The sequence below is a fragment of the Argiope bruennichi genome, chromosome X2 (genome assembly GCF_947563725.1).
Source record: "Argiope bruennichi chromosome X2, qqArgBrue1.1, whole genome shotgun sequence".
In the NCBI taxonomy this organism is placed as follows: Eukaryota; Metazoa; Arthropoda; class Arachnida; order Araneae; family Araneidae; genus Argiope; species Argiope bruennichi.
In genome coordinates, this window is record NC_079163.1 from 88,812,946 (window position 1) to 88,839,414 (window position 26,469).

Genomic DNA, 26,469 nt, shown 5'->3' on the forward strand with positions numbered 1-26,469 from the left:
TAATTGGTATTTGAAGGATGGAATCATTTTTTCTTTCCCCACATCATATTTAGGTTTAAAAAACGATATAAACTAGGTAATGTTTTGCTTTCAGGGCACCCTTAAATCTAGCATCTGAAGTACTAATATCTGCACTGTGCTCTTACACTACGAATATCACGTTTCTTTGAAACTAATACCCGCTTTTACATTAATTTTTATTCCATAAGATAAATTAGGGTAGGGGATATCTTATCTTTCCATCAGCACTAAAAGAATCACAGTTCATATCACTGAAGCAAGTTACTCATTCAGTGTTAGATGCTTTGAATTTCTTTTACATTATGTTTAACTATTTCGCCACCGCAGGGGGGGGGTACTTGAAAATCAGCTCTGAAAAGAAAGACTGTACTTTATTGGCAACAATCCATTCATAAATGATGTCTTCTAACTCTGGAAATAATGGTTCAATACCTGATCCACATTTCCCTCGTTGATCTGTTGGCTAAGTTTATTTATGACCGTCATTTTCCAAGATCCAACTTCTTTAAATATAAGATTCTTATGCAGGGAGGTTTCGGGTCTTTCTTTTGGAATGTCTCGTTTCTAAGGATCAAAATAGCCCTTCAGAATGTTTTGGATACTGAAGATTCTAAGTTGCAAACAGACATGTCCCTAATTTATTAAATGTGCCTTTTCTATCCACATTTTGATTGGTCATTCGGAAGGTGGTATAACGTCTGTCCAGTTGATAATCTTAACTAGAACTGCTTTTGAAAATAGGGCTAATTTTACGAGTATTCTGAAAAATCATGCTAAAGCATCTTTTTATCAAGTCCTATTTTTGGAGAAACATGGTTGTTTTTTATTTTCCATTTTTATCCTATTCTCGGCATAGGTTTTGAATTAACAGTCTGTATCTTGTTATTCAGCACAGTTTTGGCAAAGATGACAATATTATAAGCAGAATCTTTTCCACAATACGATAAAGATTAGGGTAAAAATAGAAGTGGTCACCAGTTACCTTACACCACCACCACCAGTCACCAACGTACAAATTAAGAAATTTATCATTCCAATCCAATGGAGATGTTTCTAGATATGCATGGCAATTCAGATCAAACACTTTATCACATTCATGCCTCTTGGCAATTCAAGCGTTGACTAAGAGTTCTAAAATACGCCCCGAGGCATTTTTAGTGTAATCTTTATAAAAATTTAGTAAACAAATTTTAAAACTGTGTTTTGCAACTCTTTTATTAATAAACAAGTCATTCAACGACATAATGAGAATGTGATAAGCTATGTCTAACTTGGCTTGAACAATCATCAAATTTGTGTCATTAAGACTGACAATGTCAGGGTTCTGCTGCAATGTAATATGTCTATTTTCCAAAAGAGACGATATCATAAACAGATAGATACAAATGCTCCAAAAGAAGATGTTCTAACAGTTCACTCTAAACAACTGCAATGTTTCTGGGACATAGTATTTTTTTAAATTTTGTTCTCGGCATGCTTGTTAATTTAAAAATAAAGTGTTCAGTCCTTGTGGCGCCCTCTATGACTGCTTCCTGAGGTATATATATATATTTCCGTTTACTCTCATTATATATGCCACCGTCTGAATCTATAAAGATAAAAATAAGTTCCCGAAGAGATTAAGCTATAGACCCTAACTCAATAGATTATATTAATTTTTTATGTCATCTGTGACTGAAAGCTATAGTTTAAATACATGGATATAGAATTTTATCAGTTATAATTTTTTAAAAACTTCGATTGAAAGCGATGAATCTTTTGAACATTAAAACAGTAATGCGTTGAGTGTATCATACATTTAAAAATCAAGTACTCTAAATAGCGGCGAAAGCAGTAATAATTTTTATTCTTCTTATTTTTGCCATTTTTATTTGAGTATAAAATCATGAAATTTCACCAAATGATTGTATAAAAGGAAGGAAAAATACATATTTCCGATATCTAATTTAATTTTGAAAATTTATTTTTTGTCAAAAAAATGATGAAATGTCATTTAATCGTCAAAGACACAAAATTCAGTAACAGAAAATTTAATGATAAATACTTCTAAAAATTTAAACATTAGTCAGTATAGCTAAATCGTGCTTTAATAACAGAAGCCAGTATTTTTAAATCATGCTTAACAAACATTCATAAAAACAATTTAATATTTCCAAAGTTTTAATAAAATGAAGGATTTTTAAAAAATTACGAAGTATTTGTATTCATCGAAGCTAAATATAATTCTCCCAGTTAGCAAAGTACAAATAACCTGAATGTGTGAAAATGACAAGAAAAATCGTTTAACATATTAATTACATAGATGCAATCTTTTGATCAACAAATTGAAAACAGAATTCATATTGTAACAATAATTTTTTTAATATAATATAGTAATTTTAATTCTTTGTTTGAATAGATATCAAGAAGGAATTTTTATTAAATCTTTTCGATTTGATTTTTAGATCATATCATTTTGAAACTATACTATAGGATACTAGGATTGATTTCAAAAGTTTGGTGAATGGTTTATAGCCTATTCTTAAACTATGTTAAAAAGGAAAGAACATTTTAATTTCATGTATTATATGAAAAATCTTATATATATCATGTATTATATGAAAACATAAATATCTGGTTTTATGAATTATCATCATAATATAAGTGTTTGACTCTGTATGATACATTTTTTTACATACCACTAAATCTGCAGAAGATTTGAATAATCGCCAGAAAAATTCAGATTCAATGTTAATTTAAAGCTTTTTCATGATTTTTGTGACCATAAGAACCTTATATATTCAAACAAGAGAGTAACGTAATTGCTTTAAAATTCAAATATCGTAATTGCTTTTAAAATTCAAATATCATATTTGCTAGTTATTTTTCCTTGCTTGAATGACAATAAATTTGGATTTCATAATTTTATATTTTTAGAAATACTGCATATAATGATGACTGTTATCATTTTACTTTTCTTACTAATATTTTACAAATAAAATATGAATTTACTGATAATTTACATTGATTAAAAAATATTTTATAAAGTTAACAAGAATGAAATTTTATTAAAAGCTAAAAAATTCCATTTAACATTATAAAAATCAAATAATATGACTTTACTGTAAATTATCAAGAAAGTAGGAAACTCTCAAGACAGATTAAAAGAATACACTGGACATAATTGAAAGAAAAGGTCTAATTAATTAACCTAGTTAACACAGTTGATGACATACTAAGTCTATAATTTATATCTCTTGGGGACACTTTTAAAGTTATTTTGCAAAATATAATAATTTGGACCATTTTTCGATGAATAGATCATCAATGATTCTATATAAAAAATATATACACTCCAAATTATAAAAATTGTAACCATCATGATAAATATATTTATAAAATTAAAACAAAGGGGAATAAACTTTCTCAATCAGCTGATAACATAGCATGTAAGTCAGTGATGTAACTATAGAGTATGAAGAGTGGGTCCATGTTTTCAGGACCCATTCCCACAGGTGTTATACTTACAAAGACACTGCTATTTTCTTATGTTCCAAGACTGAAAAATGGATCCCAAACAAAATATTTGACAAGGTCTCCATACAATCCAATTACATCACTAATGAATGTTAAGTAATATTTTGCAATTTTGGATACAGCATATGTAAATATCATATATAACGATGTTTAATCAAATATATATGATATGAAAATGGCACTTACTTAGATGTTTAAATTATATTTTAAAACTTTCAATGAATAAATTATTGCAAACACTTACATTAAAAAAAAATTAACATAATTCACATTGCATACTCTGATGACCAATGCTGAGACATTCTTCAAGAGAAATATCAGCGCTTTCACAGGTTTTTGGCAGGCAATTTGAAATCCAAATTTTATAAAAATTGCATTTGAATTCCCTGTTAATGAAAACAGTTGATACATTAAATAAGAACAGAAATACAATTAAAATAAAAACAGAAATGCAACCATACACATTTTATTGTTATTAGACAGAAGCTCCATACGCTCTCCGATAGCTCTGGTTATATTCTTCCACTAGTTCATCAATGTCGTTGCTATCTACCTTTAAACCCATAATATTAGTCAAAGATACGATATCGTCGATGAATGTTGCACCAGAATTTGCTCAAATCCCTCGGAGTCGCATTCGACAATGCTATCTGGGTAAAACTTCTACAGTCCAAAAATAAGGAATCACTTCTAACAAGTGCTCAACAGTGACTGATATCCGAGATATAGGCCAATCCTGTATGTAACGTCACGATGTCTCATCATTCGTTCTGTGAAACATTTCTCGTTAAGAGAGCCATTTTTTTTTTAACATTTTGTTCCGTTTGTTATGAGAGATGCTCACTAAGCTACGTATGGCTGTAATGCAAATATTCTATGTTGAATTTTACTTGAGTATGATTTTAATCTTTAAATATGGTACTTCAAGATTCATATAATTTTCAAAAATGTCAAAAGGAATAGCTTCAAGTTCCATAATAGAATAGCAACTACTTTATTTAAGTTCATTGTATTAAGGAGTAACCAATCAATCACGATATTATCAATAAAAATGAGAAATCAAAATTTTAATTTTAATTTTTAAATGACAAAGGATTTTTTTTAAAAAAAATTTCAATTCTACTGTACTAAACATTTTTTTTTTTCAAAACAACATTTAAAAAGACATCTAAAATATAAGCACAAAAAGAAAAATGAGACATTTAAATCAATATGAAACAATTAGACGAATATTGGCATGGAATTATCAAAAATAGAAATAAAAATTCTAGTTTAAATCAAATATTCATGTAATTTAAATTATACAATTCGTGATTGAAAACACAACAACAAATAAATATGTTTATCACAGCAAATCTAATATTAATTAAATAAATATACTGATATGAAATCTTACATCATAAGAAAATTATTATGAATAATTCATCACAAAAAACACAAATGAAAAAAAAAACTATAAAAAGAAACATACCAAATCAAATATTTTTCACAGAAATACTTACAATGTATTTGGATAAACTTCTAGCACGATGTATTTGGATAAACTTCTAGCACAATGTTTTTATTCTTTTTTCTTTGCTGATTCAGGTCTTCTATCCTTAAGAGCTTCACTGTTCTTGTAGTCGACTCCACATGCCTGCATAAAAGGTTTACTAAGTTTATCCCATATGCCTCCAAAGAATATGGCGCAGTAAAGGTTTTCAAATGGCACGAACGGATCATGAATACCAAGCAACATTGAAGATATTTTGAAGTACACGAAGAATAAAGCAACGCCAAAATATACTAGAGTATTTGGGGCTGGTATGATTTCCGTCTTCTTGTTCAAAACAAAAACAACAGAAGCAGCAATGGAGGCCTTAGTCGGACTAAGGGAGAAATCATATTAATTTTAGTATATAATTTTTTGAAAGCAAATAGTCATCTAAACATTTAACAAAATAGAATAATTTTATAAGAAATGCATGTAAATATACAATGTTCAGAATTTGAAAAAAAAAAAAAAAAATCATGTAATTGAATAGTAAAGAGGCAGAAAAGTGACTTCAAATGAAATTTTTATATTTAGTAAGACTTTTTATAATCACAAAAAAAATTCAAAGTGACTATCCTGCTGTAATTCAAGACATTTTATAAATGAGGTACCCACTGAACTACTAATAAACAACGCTGTCGCTTCTAAAAACGTCAAGTTGAGAAGAAACCAAGGAGAGAAAGATTGGAAGGTTAAGAATGAATATGCTTCATGATGGCCAGCCATCCTAATCGTACCAAAAGATGATGCGGCCTGAAATAAATGTGCTGTTAAAACTGCACAAAAATAAAATTAAAACTGCACACAAATAATGCAATCTACAGATGGAAACAATGTCTGAGCCGTAGAATGCAGTTAGTCCGCCAAAATAACGGCAAAGTCATTGCTAGTGACCATGTAAAGTGACAAGGGGACATACTCCAAACAAAATAGAAAAAACTGAATAATTATTCGTATGTCTAGCCATTGCGCAAGAAGGAAAAAAAAAAGAAAGAATTAAGAAATCTAAAGTAGAAGCATGCATGACAAAAAAATTAATCGTCTTCATTTCATTTGTTTTAGATTTATGTAAGTAATTAATATTAAATTCAAAGGAGCAAACGTGAGGTAATCTGTCTAAGTTAACATAAAAACAATAATATAGTTATTCGTAATTATTTCATAATTTTTTTTTTATAAAAGCCTGTTTATATTCTGATACAAAGCAAAATATTCATTGTTAAATATGCTTGAAACTTTTCGAAATTTATATTTATTTATTTTTTCTGAAGCATATACTATTTTCCGAAATACAAAAAGAACAATTACCATACTATCAGTTTTTAGATTTGTTTTTAAAACTGACTTTGATTTGTAACTTATTTTCACTATGCACAAGCTTTCTGTAACATAATTAACTTCGTTAGTTAATTATTTTGTTGCAAGTTCTTATAGTCACAAGTTATGATTAAAACTGGATTTAAACAATTTATTAAACTTTTACGATAATTTCTCGAAAAAAATAGAAAAGCAACTTTTGGATTTTTAAGTGATATCTATATTTTCAATCAATCAAAATTCCGATAAATTGTAATTTATTAAAAAAATTAATAAAGTTTTGAAGTAACCGGCAACAAATTTCATAATTGTAAGTCCAATTACCCTATACAGCGTTTTCCACAATTTTTACTTCTCGCAACTCGCAGAAAATGCGCCAGCCATAAAATTATTAAAATAAAGAAAAAAAAAATTATTAAAAGGGAAAAAAAAATTAAGAGAAGAATTAAAACAATTTTTAAGTCAAATTTAATTTACTCAGTTTTTATAATATGTAAAAGAAGTGCCAAATGCTCGAGAAAACTTATTAAGTGACATTTGCAACTAATACAATGCTAATTTTTTACCTTATCATGTTTTATTTTATCCAAAATTATTTAAAGAGAGAGAGAGAGAGAAAAGAGCTCCCTCCTCTAAAAAAAAGAGCTACCATTTATTTTTTATTTTTTCTTCTTGTTGTTTGCTGTCAGAGTATTTAAGGATGAATAAATACGAGATAACTAAATAAGAAAAATAGAGAGAGATATCAAAGTTATTTTATTAAAAAAAATTAATACATATCCATATCACTTCATAAAATATTCTCCCTAAATATTTATTAACCAAAGATAAATATACAGGGTGTTGCCGACTTCGACCGAGAAATTTAGAGAGGTGACAGTAGGCATAAAGAGGATTAAGAATCATCAAACAACATAGGGTTCCCGAAGGACGTTTAGTAGGTGAAAAAAAATATAGTCCGAAAATTGTTGGAAACTGTAAAAAAATTAATAAAAATATAACAAATGGTGCTTGAACTATGAATTTTCTTTTAAGTGAAAGCAGAATCTTAAAGGTTATTTTTCATATAGGTAACATGCCGATTTGATGATACAGGGGGTCATAAATTATTGAAAACGAAAAAGTAGTTTGAAAACCTAATCTTCAAAAATATTAAAATTAGAAGATTAATAAAAGCTTGAAAATGTAAAGAATTTTATGCTCTTTAATTTGATATAAGCATACAGTATGAAAATTGGGAGGTTCAAGAAAAACTAAAATGTGTATGTACCAGGAAACATCGCTGCAACATCTGTACCGATGTTTGCATTGGGTGTTGTCAAATTCGGAAGATAAATTCAGATAGTTCATAGGTTCATAGTAGGCATTAATGAGAAGAAAAATTACCATAAAACATAGGGTCGCACTTGACATTTATTCGGTGAAAATCGCAAAAACAGACGTCGAAAAGACAATGAACCTGGTGAAGAGAATGGCTCTATGAATGAAAGGATTAGTAATAAGGTAGTGGGGGAAAATAATACTTTTCGTATGTAAATTTTCCATGCGTTTGATTAAAATAAGAGCAGCGATCAAGTATTTATTAATGAGCACTGTGGAATTCATGGCCGTTAAACTTCATTCACAAACATGTCAGATTTCAGGAATGAGGAATATGCGGATATGCATTTAACTTACGGCTAAGCGGATGACAATTGATGTTCATCACAAAGAATGTACTAAGTGCAATATCCGGGGAGGCGTTGTACGCACCATACCACGTTTTCAAATATCGATCGACGGCCGTGGGCGACAGGATCCTTCAAAATAACGAAACCAAATGCAGGACAAGAACGCAGTGTGTGCACATCTGACACGGAAAACAGGATTTGCAGCGCTTTGCCGAAACCCCATCAACAAGCACACGATCAGTTACAGTTGAACTGGGTATTCGATATGAAACGCAAGGTTATGCGTGTTGAAAATATGCATCCCTTCCACTTGCAGAAAGTCCAATTCCTGTGCGATGATGATTACACGCTGCGAATGGAGTTCGCATGCTGGGTCTTGATGCTACACTGGAAGATGCACACTTTTCTGTTAAAGTTCTATTCTCAGATGAAGCCTGATTTACAAGAAAAGGTGTCTTCAACGCACAATGCAAATAATTGGTCATTCGAAAATCCCCACATCACATAAGTTTAATATTAACATCGGTTGGGTCATTTATTGGGACCATATCTTCTGCCCGAACGTCTCAGTTGCGAAAAGTACCTTGTTTTCTTGCAGCACGTTGCTCCGTAATATCGACAATTGTACGCCAGAATATTTGGTTAATGCGTGATGGTACACCTGCACATTTTAGTTGCATTCGTGAAATTTGACATGCTGTTTGCGAATGAAGTTTAACGACCATCAATTCTACAATGCTCATCAATGAACACTTGCTCGCTGCTTTTATTTTTCATGAAAAATTTACATACGAGAAGTCTTCTTCTTCTCGATTACCTTTTACCTAATCCTCGCATTCATAAGGCCATTCTCTTCGCCAGGTTCATTGCCTTCTCGATGTCTGTTTTTGCGATTTTCACCGAATAAGCGTCACCTGCGACCCTATGTTTTATGGTAATTTTTCATCTCCTTAATGCCAACTACCAACTCTCTGAGTTTATCTTTCGAATTTGACAACACCCTCTGCAAACATCGGAACTGATGTTGCAGCGATGGTTACTGGTACACATTTTAGTTTTTCTTGAATATCTTAAAACATCTCCAGTTTTAATAATACATGCTTATATCAAATTAAAGGGCATGAAATTCCTTATATTTTCTAGCTTTTATTTTTTTAAGTTTTAATATTTTTTCAGATAAGAGTTATAAACTATTTTTTCATTTTAAGTAATTTATGACCCCCTGGATCATCAAATCTTCATGTTACCTACATGAAAAATAACCTTTAAGAATGTGTTTTCGCTTAAAAGAAAATTCATAATTCAAACATCATTTGTTATTTTTTTTTATTAATTTTTTACAGTTTCCAACAATTTTCGAACTCCCTAGATGTTTGCGATTTTCACCTACTAAACGCCGTTTGGGACCCTATGTTGTATGGTGATTCTTAATCCTCTTGATGCCTACTATTACCCCACTGAATTTGTCGGTCGAATTCGGCAACAATCTGTATTTTAGAACTACAGAAAAATAAATTAATGTTTCATTAAAAGATCTATTTCTTGAACAAATAAAATAAGTCCTAGGGAAGTATTGTATCAAATATATCTTCGTTATCGTGGCTCAAAATCAGTCATATAATATGTTGAACATGAATATAGATTTTCAATATTTTTCTTTGCTACTTTCTAAACATAAATTATAATTAGCTGAAATTCAAGCTTTTAATGCATTTCAAATATGAAGTAACCCCTCTTTTTAGGTAGTGAAAATAAAAATTATTTTTTTAAGACTTTATTCAGTACTTGCTTATTTAGAAGGAATTTCACATTTTGGTGCAGTATGTTGAAAATCATGGTTTTTGCATTAAAAAACAAAAACAAATTTATTCAGTACTCGAAAAGAGAAGAAAAATTTATGAATAAAGAAAATTACATTTTTCTGACAAAATATAAATTTAACAAAGCAGTCGTGACTTCTTGAGGCACATTTCTATTCTCTCAATGAGATTTCCATCCAAGAAGATATAATACTAAGGATAAAATTTGATGCAAAGAAGTTTTTTTCTTTTTTACATAAAAGAGGAGGGGGGGGCTTTATTTTTCTTTGTTGTTATTCCTTTGATGACAAACAATATATTTTTAAGAATATTTAGTCACATCTTTTCATAACATTAGATCTTCAAAAACGTTTTGCTTTATTTATGAAGGGTCGTATTTATAAAATTTTGTATGCCATAATAATAATTTAAGAAATAACTTCTTCTCTAAGTTCCTAAAAGCAACATAGATCCTTTCCCACGGTAATCATATTCAAGGTAAAGAAATCGTTGGTCAGTGCAAATGGGTTCTTTTCTACCTCCTGCTAGTCTTTCTTAAAAATTTAAAATTGGTAATCAGTCACTGTCACAGAACTCATTAAACAAGAACGGAAAAGGCGAAAAAAGATGTCTTCGGCGTTTTCAACAGAAAAATTCAAAGTAGGATAAAACCGAAGCAACCGAAGAGGACGAAATAAGTCGTTTATGCCCATCTATAAGTGGATATGATTTGCGAGAAAACATGTTTCCGCCACTAGGAGAGCTACAGAAATATCCAGGAAAAATTTGGATTTCTTATTTTGTTTATAATTAGTTTATTAACGTTTACAAAAAATTTTTTTTCAAAGCATAGTGCATAAATTTTGTCAAATTTTAAACGTTATTATTCAATAACACGTTCAATAGAATGTTTCAAAGAAAGAAAAGAAAATTTTGTATTGATCATAACTAATAAATTATCTAATTTTTCTAAATATGTTAGAGTAAATTTAATCATTTAAAGAATTTCTAAATATATTTAAATTAATATGCTATTTAATAAATGAAATAGTTAAAGATTTGAAATTTATATATTTATATAACAGAATTTAATTTCATTTATTAGGAACATTAAAAAGGAAAACGAGCCCGAGGTCTAAGAACATAAATCATTACTGTATGTCAGAAATACTGACCCTGGCTGTTGAGGCACTTGTGCTACTGCCACACAAGGTGGTGAATGGTTGCCAAGTAAAATTTCCCGAGCTGCGTTGTGAACCAGTCCCGAATGTGCTGCTTTATGTCGTCGTCCGAGGAGAATCGTTTGCCTCTCTGAGCGTGACCCTCTCGGGGGCCATGCTCAGAGCCAGGGTGACCGAGGACCTGCATGAATGCCGTGATTTTATTGGCCGTATGAGGACTTGCATTGTCGTAGAGCAGAATGCTCCATGGATCAGCTGGCCTTGTTGCTTCGATTTGATCGCTTGGCGAAGTGTGGTCAGGGTTTGCGAGTAACGGTGGGCATTCGCTGTTGCCCCGTACTGCATGAAGTCTATCAGAAGGGAGCCGTCTAGGTTAAAGAACATCGGCATAACTTTTCCTGCATTATTGAGGATGGCTTTGGGTTCTTTTAGTATAGGCAACCTTGTATGTTTTTACTGCAAACTTTGTCGTTTCGATTCTGGTTCGGAGAGATGACATCAAGACTCCTCTCCAGTCACCACTCGTGCCAGGAACTCATTGCCTGCCCTGGAAAGGCGCTGCTGATGATCAAGACAGTAAGCCATTCGACATGCTTCCTATTGTGGTTGAAGACTGTGGGTTACTCACATCTGGCGCACACTTCGCACCAATTCAGTCTTTCCCTCATGATGGTGTGAACACTTGCGACGCTCAAACCGACGTAGGTGGCTAGTCTTTTACCGTAACTCGGCGATTCATCAACCAGCTGGACAATGTCATGGGTAAAGCAGCTTGATGTTCTAGACCGTGCATCATCGTCTAGAGACAACCATTCTTACCCTGAAATGCTTGTGCCCAGCCTTGATCCTTGCAGGAGACATTCTTCGATGAATGTCTGTTCTTACTATTACTTCCGCTGTCACAAAACGAACAATATCTCTTTGCTCTATTTTTGACGCCTCCATTTCACTGCTTACAACGCGAATGACCGTGTTAAGCTCCGTTCCAACGACCTGTGCGCGTCTGGAGACAGGCCACTTTCCCTCTCTTGTCGTTTCCCGGGGTTCTTTGATGTCTGTTCAGTTTCCGACAATTTGTGGGAAACTCCGGACCGACATCCACAGGTGAAGATGGTCATACAATGGGTCAGTTGGCAGATTTATGACCAAATCCGTAAGGCCGCAGATCGTCGGAACGCGGCTTCTGCTAGCTTTGTAGTCACGTGGCATGCACCCTGACCCTCTAGCGGCGAGCTGTCAACTTCCACGCTCTTTTAGGAACCACGTTTTGTTACACACGTAACGATACCATAATTTTGTTACCAGTTCGCACATTCCAGACGCCGGCTCGTTTCTTTTTGAATGCTCCTTATATTATGTTCGATTCCTAAAATTCATCTTTTTAAAAGGCAATATTTAGGTATCTAAAAATGTACTAATTTATCATGATTAGTAGAACAAAATAATCTAGTTTCACTTTTTTTGTACTAATCCGTGCAAATGTCAAAATGATTCGAATTTGCTTTCAATCTTTCGTTTACTTTAAAGTACTTTATGGATTACCTTTTCTAAATACGCTTCTTTTGTATTTAAATTTTCCATACTTAAAAAAGGAAGAAGTAAAATGATTTATAATAGATTGTGGTCCTTTAAGAAAAACAACGAAAAAAATTGGGGGAGGTGCATCGATTACACTGGTACGAAAAATTAAATCCTACAATTCTTGTTTTCATCATTCTTATTTTATCTATTTCAGCATTTAAAATCAAATTAATTATTTGAATATTTATTTATTTATTTAACAACTATAATCAAAGTAATTTGCTTGGAAAATGCCTTTCTTTCATGTAATGAATAATAAATCATTTTTTAAGGTGTACGTACACACTTGAAGATTTTTTTTTTAATTTTAACTTTAAAAATCCAATTTTTTCACAGTAGGTTATTAATATATGTTTAAACTCATTTCAGTGAGAAAAAACCATATTACAATAATTATTAATTAATTAAATAATATTTTGAGCTAATTAGCATATTTCTTAAATTCTAATTTGTACAGATACATAATTCTAGTTGGAAATGATGCCTAATATTAGTCTTCATGTTGTCTGCCTCAATCAAGTTATAAAAATAGATAGTTATTTTTTTACAATTTTTTCATCAACGATGAATAGAAAAAGCGAGATTTTTTCTGTAATTTTAACTTTTAAACAGCTATTAAAAATTTATTTCTATAAATATTACTTTGATTGAGGCACAAAACATCCTCTATTTCATACAGATTGTTTTGATATATAAATAACTGTATTTAGTTAATTTATTGTTGAGTTATGATTGTTTGAATGAAGCAACATAGTGGGAAAATATCAATCTTCATAAAATGAGTTTTAAAAACACCGTAACTAGAGTTTTCAATGAAAGTAATTCAAGAAAAATATTTATATCTCGAGAAATATTTGGAATATTGGCAACATCTTGGTATCGTTTGAAAGCTCAAGGATCAGAGAACATTATTAAGCAATAAAAAAATATTCGATATTTTGAACGATTTTCGAAGTTTCAAGTGTGTACATACACCTTAATAATACTTAATATAAATATTTATATATGCGATTTACAGGTATAAATTTCGTACATTCATACAGGTGTAAATTTCTTACATTCATTTACTGATTTCAAAGTATTTAAAGTATCAACAAAGTTAATTAAACTAATCAACTAAGTAATTAAAATAAAACAACAGAGAAATTATATTGGGTTGGTGCATAATTATCAGGCATTTCTTTGACTCGCTGTATTTTAATAAAAATTTACAATATTTTATAAACTTATGAAAGAAAATATTCTTTTAGGTTATAAAATGCATGTTGATAACCATATTCGTATTCGTCATATTATACTATACCACTTTGAGAAAGAATGAGAAGCAGCGCAGTCATTTCGCGATCTCAACGAGCTAACGGTGAGACCACAATCAGCGAAAGTGAATGTAGGGAATAGTTTGCCCGTTTCAAATCTGGCGCCAGTAGCTTAGAAGATAAGCCAGTAAAAGGTCGACCGTTGGATTTCGACGACCAGGCAGTTTTGGTAGCCGTGGAAGGAGACAAAAGCTTGACAACTCGAATGCTGGCCGATGAATGTGAACGACTTCGATGTGAACCATTCAACCATTGTTCGGTTATTGAAGCAGTTATTGAAATATATGGTGACTATGCTCCGGATTAATCACTTAAAAATTTTACTGTTGAATTTTTATGTTTCTTTGTTCATAATAAATAGAGTTCGAGAACGCCTGATAATTATGCACCAACCCAATAAAAAAGAAATTATAGGGTTTAAAAATAGGAATAAAAATCAGCGAAATTTATTTTAAACTTTATATCTAAGAAGTCGAAATTTACAAGTTCATATGTGCGATTCTTTCAGAGGGTTCCCCAGAACTTTAGCACAACAGACCCCCAACATGCTTGATCTGCTCCTACTTGTATGAATAAAAATAAAAGAAACAACTGATTTAAAAATTCAAGAAACAATTGAAAAGGGAATTTGTTCTAATTTTATTGATTTACGATAAGAAAAAGTTAAATATCAAATTTTAAAAATACAAGAAGTAATACGGAAACCTCCTAACAAATATAAAATATGTGATATTGTTATAGAAATCCAGAGGTGGCGTTAGTAAGGTGGCAATTCCCCCTGTCGGCAACTGCTTGCCCCTGCCTCGTCAGCGCGAGATTGAGAGCTTTGTCGGCAAAAGTCTTTCCCACTTCAGAATGGATGTGGAAAGTTGCACATTCTCAAATATGATAATTGGAAATCCACTTTAAAGTTAATAAGTAGTAAATAGTCGAAATATCAAGTAACTGTTAAAGCGGTTTGAGTATATTTGGCAAAATAATCGACAGGGTGGTAGTTCAATTAGATGCCGCACATTACGTACAATTTTTGATCAGACGACTACTAACGCTATGCGATGGATATCAAAGAAGCTGAATCCGCAGATTTTCAGCGTTTTGATTGAAATGCCGTTCATCATGCTTACAATATACATTACTTTTGGCAATATATCCGACAAGGTGAATAAGATATCTCATTCTGCCGAGAACTTCTAGGCGATCGACTATAAACTGAATGCGATGGAAGTCATTTCAGGTATATTTCAGACATCTTATTGAAATGTCGTTCATAAGGCTTATAATTTGCATTACTTTTGGCAGAATAAGTGGCAAGTGAGTAAGACGTCGTATTTTTGCCGATTATTCTTTATCTTTCGGCTGATGGTATCATAAGTTATTAAAAAAATATTTTCATTTATTATTTTGATTATTTGCAAGTGGAATTATTAAGGAAATATACTTTTATATTATACATGAATAGAGCGATAGAGAAGTTTCCATAATTCAGAATTCAATGAATAATAGTTCTAAAATTAATCGCCATTTTATTCATCTAATTGTTACTTCCTCAATAATGAATTGGTAAATTTATTTTATTTATTTCACTGTGAAAATTCTCAGATTAAAATCTAGTTAATGGTTAAACAAAATTTAATAAAACATTCTTTTCTCTCGACACTCTTGAGCAATATGATGCTTAAAAGAGTTATTTTACTGTAGATAGATTATGTGAATTCATTATAAAGCACTGGAATAAGTAAATTGTGTAACTATAACTCGTTTATTTAACAGTAGAATATCTATTTTTTGCAACCTAATTTAAAGGCTACAATTATAATATACTAAAGAAATATTACCGACTGCAAATGATAAAAAATAAATATATGTGGTATAGTAGCTTTTTAACTACACTAAAAGAGTTTATCCAAGTATGCACTAAATTTGTTAAATAAATTATGACCTAGATTCCTCAGATTCTGCATTCAGTATTATAACTAGGTAATCGGGAAACGTATTTTTTAAAATTTCATTTTTCATTTTTTCTTTCAATTACACTTTGTGGCAAAATATAAATAATTTCAGGAGCTTTTAAATTTTTAATAGACTTTAGATAAAAATGCCTTGATTAAAATAGTTATTCACAGAATATTCATATATAATATATTAACCCCTCGACATACGAATTTACTTAACTTCCTAATTAGATAAACATCTTATTTGGGAAAATTATAATTATTTTAATCCGTAAAATAATATAAAGGAATTTGAGGTAATGACATACCATATTTTTTTTTTACAAAATTAGTGCGAGTAAATCTTAAAAGTCCCCCCTCCCTAAAAAAAAGATTCAAATATTGACAATCTTTTGATGGTCAGTAAAGAAACTGAGAACATTTTTTTACAAATATCTTTCTAAATTATTAGCAATGAAAGAGAGGGTCTGTATCTAAATAAAAAAAGCTACATAACAATTTTCTTTAATTAAATGTAAAAACTAATTATTATGACGTTATTTTGAAACCAAATCAGAGAAATTTTGCCTTAACCCCCCGCTGGATTTGTCGCCCTTCACCCCCCTCCCCCCGTCAGCAAACCTCTTCCGAAGCCTCTGTAGAAATCCGTCCTGAGGTGTACAGTGCAAGAGAACACAAAACACAGGTAGCAAAACACGTGCAATCAGCAAATCGTCGATTAAATAACAGCAGAACACAGTGATCGGTGCACCCGCTAGCAATGCATATAAGCGCTTTCGCTTTTTATAGTCTCCGAAAAGGATATGGAATTTTCAAGAAGCATCTCAATAATCGGCTGCTCATAGAAAAATCGCCATAGTTTTTGCATTTTTCAGAAACAAATCGCCAAATTCATCGTCAAAGGTGGGGAAAAGTTTAACATCGTAGGAAAGTGCTATTGCAGATTAATAACAAAATTAAAGACATCCAAATAACGCAAAAGATTAAGAAATCTAAACTTCTTAAATCTTTTAAGATCCTTAAAAAAAGTCTAATTATAATATGATATTCAGAAGATTGGTTTCCCTGAAGGATCGATACATGTCAAAGTATAAAATAAGGAACCATGGTGAGACGAATTTACGATCAAATCATTTCTGATAACTTCCCCCCCCCCCAACTGACTATTCTGTTAAAATGTAATGGCTATTCAGAAAGATTTTCTCTTCATCAAAACTGAATCTGTCTAAAAATTATTGTGTTTAAGATGGCAGATTTGTTCCGTTCAAGATGTTTCTCAATTTATGATCACGTTGTTGCCAAAACGGTTTATCACTTAAGATGAGTAATTGGAATTTCTTTTGACCGAAGAAATTTAAGTCGAAACCCACATTATGACGAACTGTGGCACCATGATGTCAACAAAAATACAGATAATGGAAGACGGGGTTTTTTTTTTTTGTGTGTGTGTGTGTGTGTGTGTGTGTGTGTGTGTGTTTTCGTTCTTTTTAGGTACTTGATTGCTGGTACAAGGGTCAGAATCTGACCAGGGAAGTTGAATTTTGGGCTATCAGCTGAAACACTATTGAAAGCCTGCCATTCCTATGAAAGTAAAGCTACGCAGAAACCAAAAAGAGAGATCAGGAGGTCATGAGCGAAAAAGTTTAATGATAACAGATCATACAAGTTTAAGTCATACCATAAGAAGATGCATGAGCTAAATAGTGTTTCCTCTAATAATGCTATACCAATTGTAAATATTCCCAATATAACAATAATGTAATACTGTATAGAATAATATATAGCAATTTAGTTGGTAATAGTTTGACTATTCAAATGCTTTCATAAATCATATTTCAGAAATTTTGGAAACACATATTACTACTCTTTACTGAAGTAAATTGGAAGAAGTAACAAATGTTTAATCATTTAAGTGGATCTTATTATCAGTATATTCATTCATATGTGAAACACATGCAAAAATTATTATATACAATTTTCAAGTAATGTCACATTTCCCCCTCATTTCATAATGCGACTGATTTTATATAAGTTATTGAAAAAGTTATCCTAAAAACAATACACCTATACTATATCCTTTTTCAGCATCTAATGTCATATTCTTAACATCTTAAGCAAAAAGAATTAAAAATTGATAATTTATTTTTCAAAGCATAATTGAAGAGTAAAACATACAGGTTATGAAATTCAGTTTCTAAAATATTTCCGAATACAATTTCCTTTTCTAAATTAGTAACTTGAGAAAATAAAATGATAAATCCCAAGTAGGAAGAAGAGAGAGAAAGAGAATTACAATTTTTCAAGAAAGAACTACAATTTCCAAAAATCCTAGAAATGATTGTGAATACAATTTTTCTAATAGAAGCTCAACTACACATACTGTAAAAATGATATTAAAGAATATGAATTATACTTACAAGTTCATAATAAGTAGCTCAGTGATTTCAGGTGTCCACACACCTCGTAGGAGTCTTTCAAATACTTTCAAAAATGCTGATCCATTACCTTTTAAAAACAATGTACATTGGAATACTAATACATAACTACTCCATGTTTTCAAAAGCAAATTATTTTTCAAAAAATACATGCTTTAAAAAAGACTAATTAGTTATATTTCAACTTTAAAAACGATTTATAAGTCACAGCAAAATTACATATTATCTCTACATCAATTTAATAATAAAAATCGAGGAATGTCTACATACATAATAAATATATAAATACATAATAAATACATTCCTCTTAAGCAATTCAGAGCATTGCTCACAGTGTAATCTGCAATTATTTACGATTACATCTGAAATCCTGCTGGCAAAAAATAGTGAATATTACTTTCCAAGTTTAACAAATGATATATTTGAACTTGAACTCAGAAGTAGTTTAAATTCTAAAACTGGTCTGATCTAATACTATTAACTTTTCCCAAATATTAACATTTTTGAAGCTTAATAAATAAAAAGAACTTAACACATAAAATAGCTTGTTTTAATCTATCATTCTTCAATGCTTAAACTACACACTATTGATAAATTATTGAATTAATGATAGATCATGATGCTACACTTTTTTTACAGCAACTAAATACAAGGATATTCTGAATCTTAGAAATTTTAACATAATTTAAGCAAAGAAAGGAAGTAATATTGCAAGCATTTGGAAAAAATAGAGATCCTCACTACTTAATTAAAAGAAATATATCATAGAAAATATATAAACATATGTTAAACTTTTTATAGTAAACAAAGCCTATGTTTTTAAATAATTAATTTACCTTTTTTGAATACATACAAAAACTTTATAAATAACATAAAATAAATAAGTACCTTTCACAGTTCCAATTATTATCATAATTAAATAACTGTTTGGGTAGATCTTGGCAGCATAAACCACACCATCATGAACTTTCCTGCAACGCACCACTTCCTTCATGATATTAAGTGCCAATTTAACAGGTAAAAATTTTAAAATTTTATATCCAACTTCGAAAGGTGAGTAAAACACCATATACCTGTAAACAATACTATAATGAATAAACTTAGCTTTAGCAAATCACAACTAGTATTTGAAACAATTAACACATACATTCAAGAATTGCAAACTTATTGAAAAAAATTATTTATCATAAGCTTTCCAAATGCAAAAATATGTGCACATGCATTGAAGGAGAAAGGTTATCAATGTTTCATGGTGTTTTTAAATTTATATTTAATAAAACTGAGCAATCAAAGAATGGAAAATATCAGAATATCTATTTGTAGCCTGAATATTTTTCTCAATAAAAGATAAATCCTACTGTGAGAGTAAATGACACTTAGAACATGATATTTTATTTATGCTATCTTCATATTTAGCTTTAAATATGCCATAAATGCACTAATGTTTTGTCTATGATACACCATAAGACTGATGCCTATATACATTACATTTGCCATCTTATTGCTAAGTCAATGTAGAAGACATGCATTAATTCAAGACTTTCAAATTATTGTGTGACATATTTTGATAATTTTTATATACAATGAGCATAATTTATAGTCAATGAAATTTCAAATGATAATACAGAAGTTACATATAGTTAATTAAAGCAAAATATGATTCTAAAGTATTTATAATTAATTGTTATTTTTGACATATCAATTATAATTCATTGATATTTCAACTATCTTGCATTGTATTTAGTTTTAAATACGCTCGGTCAATAAAAACTGTTTGAAATGATAATACTTTAATTTCTTAAGTTTCTTTCTGTACCCTCATATAAGTAGAAATAGAATATCATTCACAAGTAATGATGCTATACACTCAGCATTATTACTACTGCATAATATGTGAGCATCTGACTTTGGAGGGAAGGGGGAAATGAAATGCTATAAATGACGAAGTCATGATGGAATCTAATATAGAGATGTGTTCGTATGTTAAATAGAGTATTACTTTCAATTTTTTGAAAATTGGAAGATTATATTGTTTATAAGATTTATCAATCTATCATAGAGGATCAAAGAGCTTAGAAAATAATGAGGGAACAGACAAAAATAAATTCTAAAAAGTATTCAGGAAAATAAAAATATAAAAATAATTTCAAGAGTAAAAATGAATACAAAAAGAAAATTACTATTATGATAAATTTATTTCTTATGAATAACAGCAGATTACAAACAATTTCTAAAAAGACTAGGGAGGGGGAATCTACTCTTTTATTCCACAGAACTTAAATTGAGATAATTTCTTAATAACATCACAAACGGCAAAACTATCAATATATATTTTAAAGAAAAGAGCAACCTTAATTCATTCAAACGCTGCTTCCATTGAAATATGGTTGAAAAACAATCTCAATGCACTACATTATTTTTCAAAAGGTGTGCTGAAGACAAAAATGATGTCAGAATGAGATGAACATTTTTGGAAGTTGAAGATAAGACACTTAACATCTACTTTTCAAATATACATGAAATTAAAGTACTTTCCACTTGAATCTAGAAACATTTGAAATTCATCACATAAACTTTCTAATTCTTCTGAAAACATTTCTGAATGAGAATTTATTACTGATTTTATCAATTCTGATGAATAATTAAATTTCCTTCCAGCAAATGGCATGTTTTTTTAAAGGGTTCAAATAAGATGATCTAGATTAAATTTGTTCTAATCAGAAGTTTTTATAAGAGTATTATTAAGTATAATAATTGCAGAGGGAATAGTCATTATGCATAATTTGCAATTTAGATTTTTTTCACCTCTAATTCAGAACAATTAAAAACAGATTTTGTGAATTAACAAGAAGTTTTCAAGGATTATTAGAAAGTATTAAATTTTTAGATGCATATTTAAAATATGATAATTATTTCAAAATATCTGAGGAATTACTATGTTGTTTGTCGACTAAAAGTACAGTCCTCATGAAAAAAGAAAACTAATATGATAATAAAAAAATTTTCAATCGAAAGTGATTGGCGCAAATGTTATGAAATGTTTACTTTACATGTGACAACTTTAGTTAAAATATAGTGTAAATATAAAATTGATATCCATATTAGGAAGAACATTTGGTAATTTTAAATAGCTGGCATAGTTAGAAAATTCTGATTAATTTGAAGTTCTCTTTTGCTCCATTCTATTCTGTTTTAGACATCAAAGATTTATTGCAAAACACTTAAACAAAAACATTCTAAAAGGAAAAAGGCATCATTCTAGATTTCATTCTGCCAGAAGTCATATATATATATATATATATTCTGCCAGAAGTCGTATATAGAAGTCATTTATTTAAATTTAAATGATTAATTTAGCTAACTAAATTTAAAACTCAATTCCAAATAATTTTATGAAAGGTTTCTTTTTATATTACACTTAACTGTATTAAAAACAAGACAGACAGAAGATAACCATTAAGAGCAACAACTATTAAGCGCATCAAAAATCCCTCCCTTCTTTTTTGTATATTGGCAGACTCATATCCTAAAGAATTTCTAGATAGTACTTCATAATATCAAAGAGAATTAATGACAAGAATAATGATAAAATCATGATAACAGCATATTCAAAATTAATCTTTTCAACAGCACAGAGATGAATGAAAGCTTAATAAGCAGAGCTAATATATTTCAGTGAGTAAGTTTTATCATAAGAGTATGAATTTTCTTGCAAATAATTTCAATATAATTGTTTCGCAATAGAATCATCATTGATTGCTGACTAATCACATTGGTTATATAATAAGTCAGAACTAAGGAAAAAATAGACCAAATTTATTCCCAACTAATTTATTTCAATGAGTAAGTTTCAACATATAATTATGAATTTTCTTTCAATTCATTTCAATATTATTGCTTCTCATTAGCATCATTATTGTTTGCCGATTAATCACATAGATTATGTAATAAATCAGCATAATAAATAACAATTAAAAGCAGTATTATGAGATATTCATTTTTTTCCTTCTTCCTGAGTCTATATGATGAATTCAATTATTTTAACACAGCAATCACATCTATCCAAATGTTGCTGATGTGTCGAACAAAATATCAAGTTATATTGCTTCAAATTTGCTGATAGACATAACCAAAATGCTGACTTTTGGAAAAAAAATGGAGAGACATTTCCTAAGCCCCCTCTCGCCATCTTACCTAGTCAACTAGATTTGTTACTGACTATAGTATATTTGTTTAATCACTCACAACCAATAACCTTTTATAGCATCATGATATATAATAGCTAGTAGTAAATTGCAAAATATATCGTAATTTTTAAAAGATAGCATTTTGCAAATAAATGGAAAACAGACTAATGCAAAAATTATTAGTAAGATTTAAGCAATAGGATCACACATTAATAAAATATTTACCAAAATATACATAAGTATATTTAGAGAATATCAAATTAACACTGAATTTCAAGTTATAGTTCATAAAGAAGCATGGATTAAAAGAATTGGTTTGCTTTGGTCATTTTAGTCTACTTTTCCAATAGAAGTTAAAATTATTTACCATGCTCCGGTAGCAAGCAACACAGAATTTTGGTTTTTAAATGCAGAAAGAACTGGTTCACCGAGAAGAAAACTGGTTAATATAGATCCAGCATTGATAGCTACCATACAAACAATCCAACAAGCAAGAGGATGTTTGCGAGAAAGCACATGAGCATCTATAAATAAATATAAAAGGTATCTATATTTCTTATTCCCATTTCCACATCAGAAATCTTTAAAGTTTTATATTAACTATTAATATTTTTAAGTAAAGCATGATTCTTTATATTTCTGAAACACTAAATAAAATAATAAATTTTGAATCTGAACAATTTTTTATACCTATAGTCAAGCATTCACTAATTACTACATTATTGCATTTTACACAAAAACAGCGACAGGTTAACATATAATATTTTGATTCAAGATTAGTTATATAAATATATGAGACAAAATATTAAAATAGAAGCCTCTTTAAAAAAGCTTCAAACTTTTACTATCACTTTTCCAAAATTATCAATTATTAAGCTAAAATTTAGAGCTGAGATTTAATCCATAAAAAACCAGACATTTTTCCTACACCAAAGCCAGTAGTATAAAGGAAAATTAAATATACTTTATCACAGTATCTGTTTAATAGTCTAATAGCGAATTTATCGGCTTTCAAATGAAAGAAATTCCTTTTAAATTTGGAGTACATAATGAATTTATCAAATGGAGAAACTACAAAAAGCCATTAAATATCCATGAATCAGTTAATAAGGAGTAAACTATGACATTTAAGTCAGTATTTTATTTTTAAAATAATAATTTTACGTTAGATATTGTACTCTTATTTATGATGAAAAGAATTAAGACAAAATAACAGATAATGATTTAAAGCAAATAAATATAATCCTCAACTATATTATCATTCCTCCCTCCATCAAATGTATGAACCAACCTATTAAAATTTATAAGAAACAAATCAAATATTTTTTATAACATGAAGGAATTATAAAATTCTTTACAGAGAAGCCCAAAAAAATGACCACTAATTCTCAATAAATAGAACACTACATCATTTACATAATTAATTCATTGACAATCATAATACAATATAATTTATACATTGAATTCATAATTTATTGAATTGCAATATGATATCATTGAAAATCATAATACAATATGATTTATACATTGAATTCACAATTCATTGAATTGCAATATGATTGATTAAAAATATTATTTAATATTATTAATTCAGCAAAATAATTTTTAAGCTTCAAAGGTATTAAATTCCTATTTAGTCTTTTCTAAAGCTTCAATACTGTATTATCTTCAATAATTTATAGGATCCAGACTCTAATAATATAAAGGTATAGCATTTGATGCCATACAAATGCAAAATGTGTAACCGAATTTTTATTTAATAATAAGAACTCTCTCACACACTCTCATGTATTTATTGATCTAATATAATTGAATCAATTAATAAGATCTAATAAGACAGATCCTTCCAGTAAAAACTTTATATTATTTAAAAAGTATTTTGCAAGCTCAAGAATAATTTTAAAAATATATATATTGCACTCTTTGTCAAATACAAAAACCAAAAATTTTTGGAAGCCTTAAAATTTGTAAGAGAGTTAATGATTTCTATCCGCAATCCTTCTGGTAGAGATAGTTGCAAATTTCTGATCTAAGCAGTGATCTAATGCCATTAGGTTGAACACAGCTGTAGGCAGCTCAATAAAAAAATGCTATTAAATTAGCTGTAGCAGCATTTTTAACTGATTTGCCTGCTGATAAGAAAACAAATTCTATGAAATAATAGCTCACAATGCATGTTTATACTTAATAAATAAAACCATTGTAGAATAAATTACAGATAATTTCTTATTTTTAATCTGTTGAAACATTTATAGCAGCATTTCTCTTAAAAGATCATGTGCAATAATAATTTTAAATATTTTATTTATTTGAAATTTATTATTTCTTTATAATTTGTCATAATAATTAGATGCTTTTATCTGTAAGTAAGGGAATAAGAATCATGGTTAATTTATCAAGAACTGTAATACTTTAGCTCCCTCCCCCTCCCCCTATGATTTACAAATTTAAAAAAAAAAAAAAATCTTTTAACAGGCATTTGATTTTGTTAACCCGGCACAAACTTAGAACTCATTCAGGAGCATACACTAGAAAACAAACCTCCATTCCTTCCTTCCTTTAACAGAGATATTAAATGAAAAAAAAAATCAACATTTCAAAGATTTAATTTAGTTTAATTTAAAGAATTTTTATGTGACACTAAATTGAATAAATATTTAGAGAGGAGTTTAATTCACTGGTCAGGACTGAGCCAAAATATGTTTAATAATTTAATAAATCTTCTATATTACTCTATTGTTAATATGTAACAAAAATATATTTATGAATAAAAATTATAATATAAAGCTTATATTTAATTAAATAGTTTAAAATGGAGAAATTTATAAAAATGTAAATCATGGTAAATTCAACAAATTTGTACACAATAACAAAAAAAAAATTATTAAATGCAATTGATTAAAAAAAGATTTTATACTTCAGTATGTTCATATAATTATTGAATTCCCATTATTAAATTTACGAAAATAATTCATATAAATAAATGTTTTTTAAACACTGATTTTATTCAATTTAGCCCTTTTTTTGTATGTCATAAAAATTTATGCAATAGCATAAATAGATGATTAGTGCCAGTATTTATTATAATATATCCATATTTTAGTAACAATATAAATAAAAGGATGTTAATTAAATATTATGAGAAAAAACTTCAAAATGAGTTTCATACAGATTTAGTAAATTGTATTAAATATTTTTTTTTTTTCAAATTTATTGGTAGTAATCACATATAATTTCAAATTAAGAGTTTGTAGTAATAGCAACTGCGTTAGAATTTTCTTAGTAATAAATATATTTGTACCCAAACATAATTTTTAAAAGTGATGTGTGTTAAAAAAACTCGTAGTAAAAACTAGTTTCATATAAAGCATACTAGATTTATTATATGAATCATATTTTCACAAACAAAAACAACTAATTATTAGAGGAATGTATATATCATTCCTCCAAGGCCTAAATAAATGTAACAAAATAAAATTATTCTCAAAATATAGAAACCTCTAGCCAAATCTTCTCTAACCGATATGCATGTTACAAGACAATGTGCGATTTCGAAAAATGGATACATCTGGATACGATATATTTGATTAGCAATTTCTAAAAATGCTTCGGGATCCATATTCCCTTATTATTATGGAAAATCACAAAATAATTAAATAACGAATTAAAAATAATTGTGATGCAAGATCCCACGTCTCAACAAATTTCAGTAAGAACTGTCCTAAAGCGCATGCATAAGAAAGCATAGCAGACGAACGCTGATGAAAAAAATTTGAACGTGGCGGTGGCTGCCAAATATGCTTAAGTTTTCTTCGGTTTTTGTTTAATTAAGTCACCCCTTAAATGCACAAAGATCTATTAGCTAGTCATTCGTTAAAAAAAAATATTTATTGTGTGATTATTTCTTAATTATGTATCAATATAAATAAATAATGGTCTATTGGCGATAGTTTAAAACCA

General features: G+C 29.3%; 1 protein-coding gene across 2 annotated transcripts; it reads right to left on the reverse strand.

The window, feature by feature from the left end:
* Positions 1-3,123: 3,123 nt before the first annotated feature.
* On the reverse strand, positions 3,124-26,252 carry LOC129960384 (trimeric intracellular cation channel type 1B.1-like). 2 transcript variants are annotated; one of them, XR_008783585.1, is made up of 6 exons: positions 26,008-26,252; positions 22,877-23,033; positions 19,211-19,395; positions 18,305-18,392; positions 5,040-5,405; positions 3,124-3,923 (listed from the first exon to the last, which is right to left on the reverse strand). XR_008783585.1 is itself a non-coding variant. In XM_056073800.1 (6 exons), exons 1-5 carry the CDS (start codon positions 26,126-26,128, stop codon positions 5,099-5,101), a joined length of 858 nt encoding a protein of 285 aa, XP_055929775.1. In that variant the 5' UTR covers positions 26,129-26,252; the 3' UTR covers positions 3,124-3,923; positions 5,066-5,098. The 2 variants fall into 2 exon arrangements, 1 of the variants encoding a protein (XP_055929775.1); XM_056073800.1 differs by having other exon boundaries at positions 5,066-5,405.
* Positions 26,253-26,469: the final 217 nt, after the last annotated feature.

What these genes read in the sequence shown, in the direction of transcription:
- LOC129960384 (XM_056073800.1), bottom strand. Translation starts at nt 26,128, where the DNA reads ATGGATCCCGAAGCATTTTTAGAAATTGCTAATCAAATATATCGTATC. An exon ending in TAGAGAAGATTTGGCTAGAG is followed by an intron (nt 23,034 to 26,007) that starts GTTTCTATATTT and finishes ATTTATTTATAG; the next exon opens with ATGCTCATGTGCTTTCTCGC. An exon ending in TTGCTTGCTACCGGAGCATG is followed by an intron (nt 19,396 to 22,876) that starts GTAAATAATTTT and finishes TATTGTTTACAG; the next exon opens with GTATATGGTGTTTTACTCAC.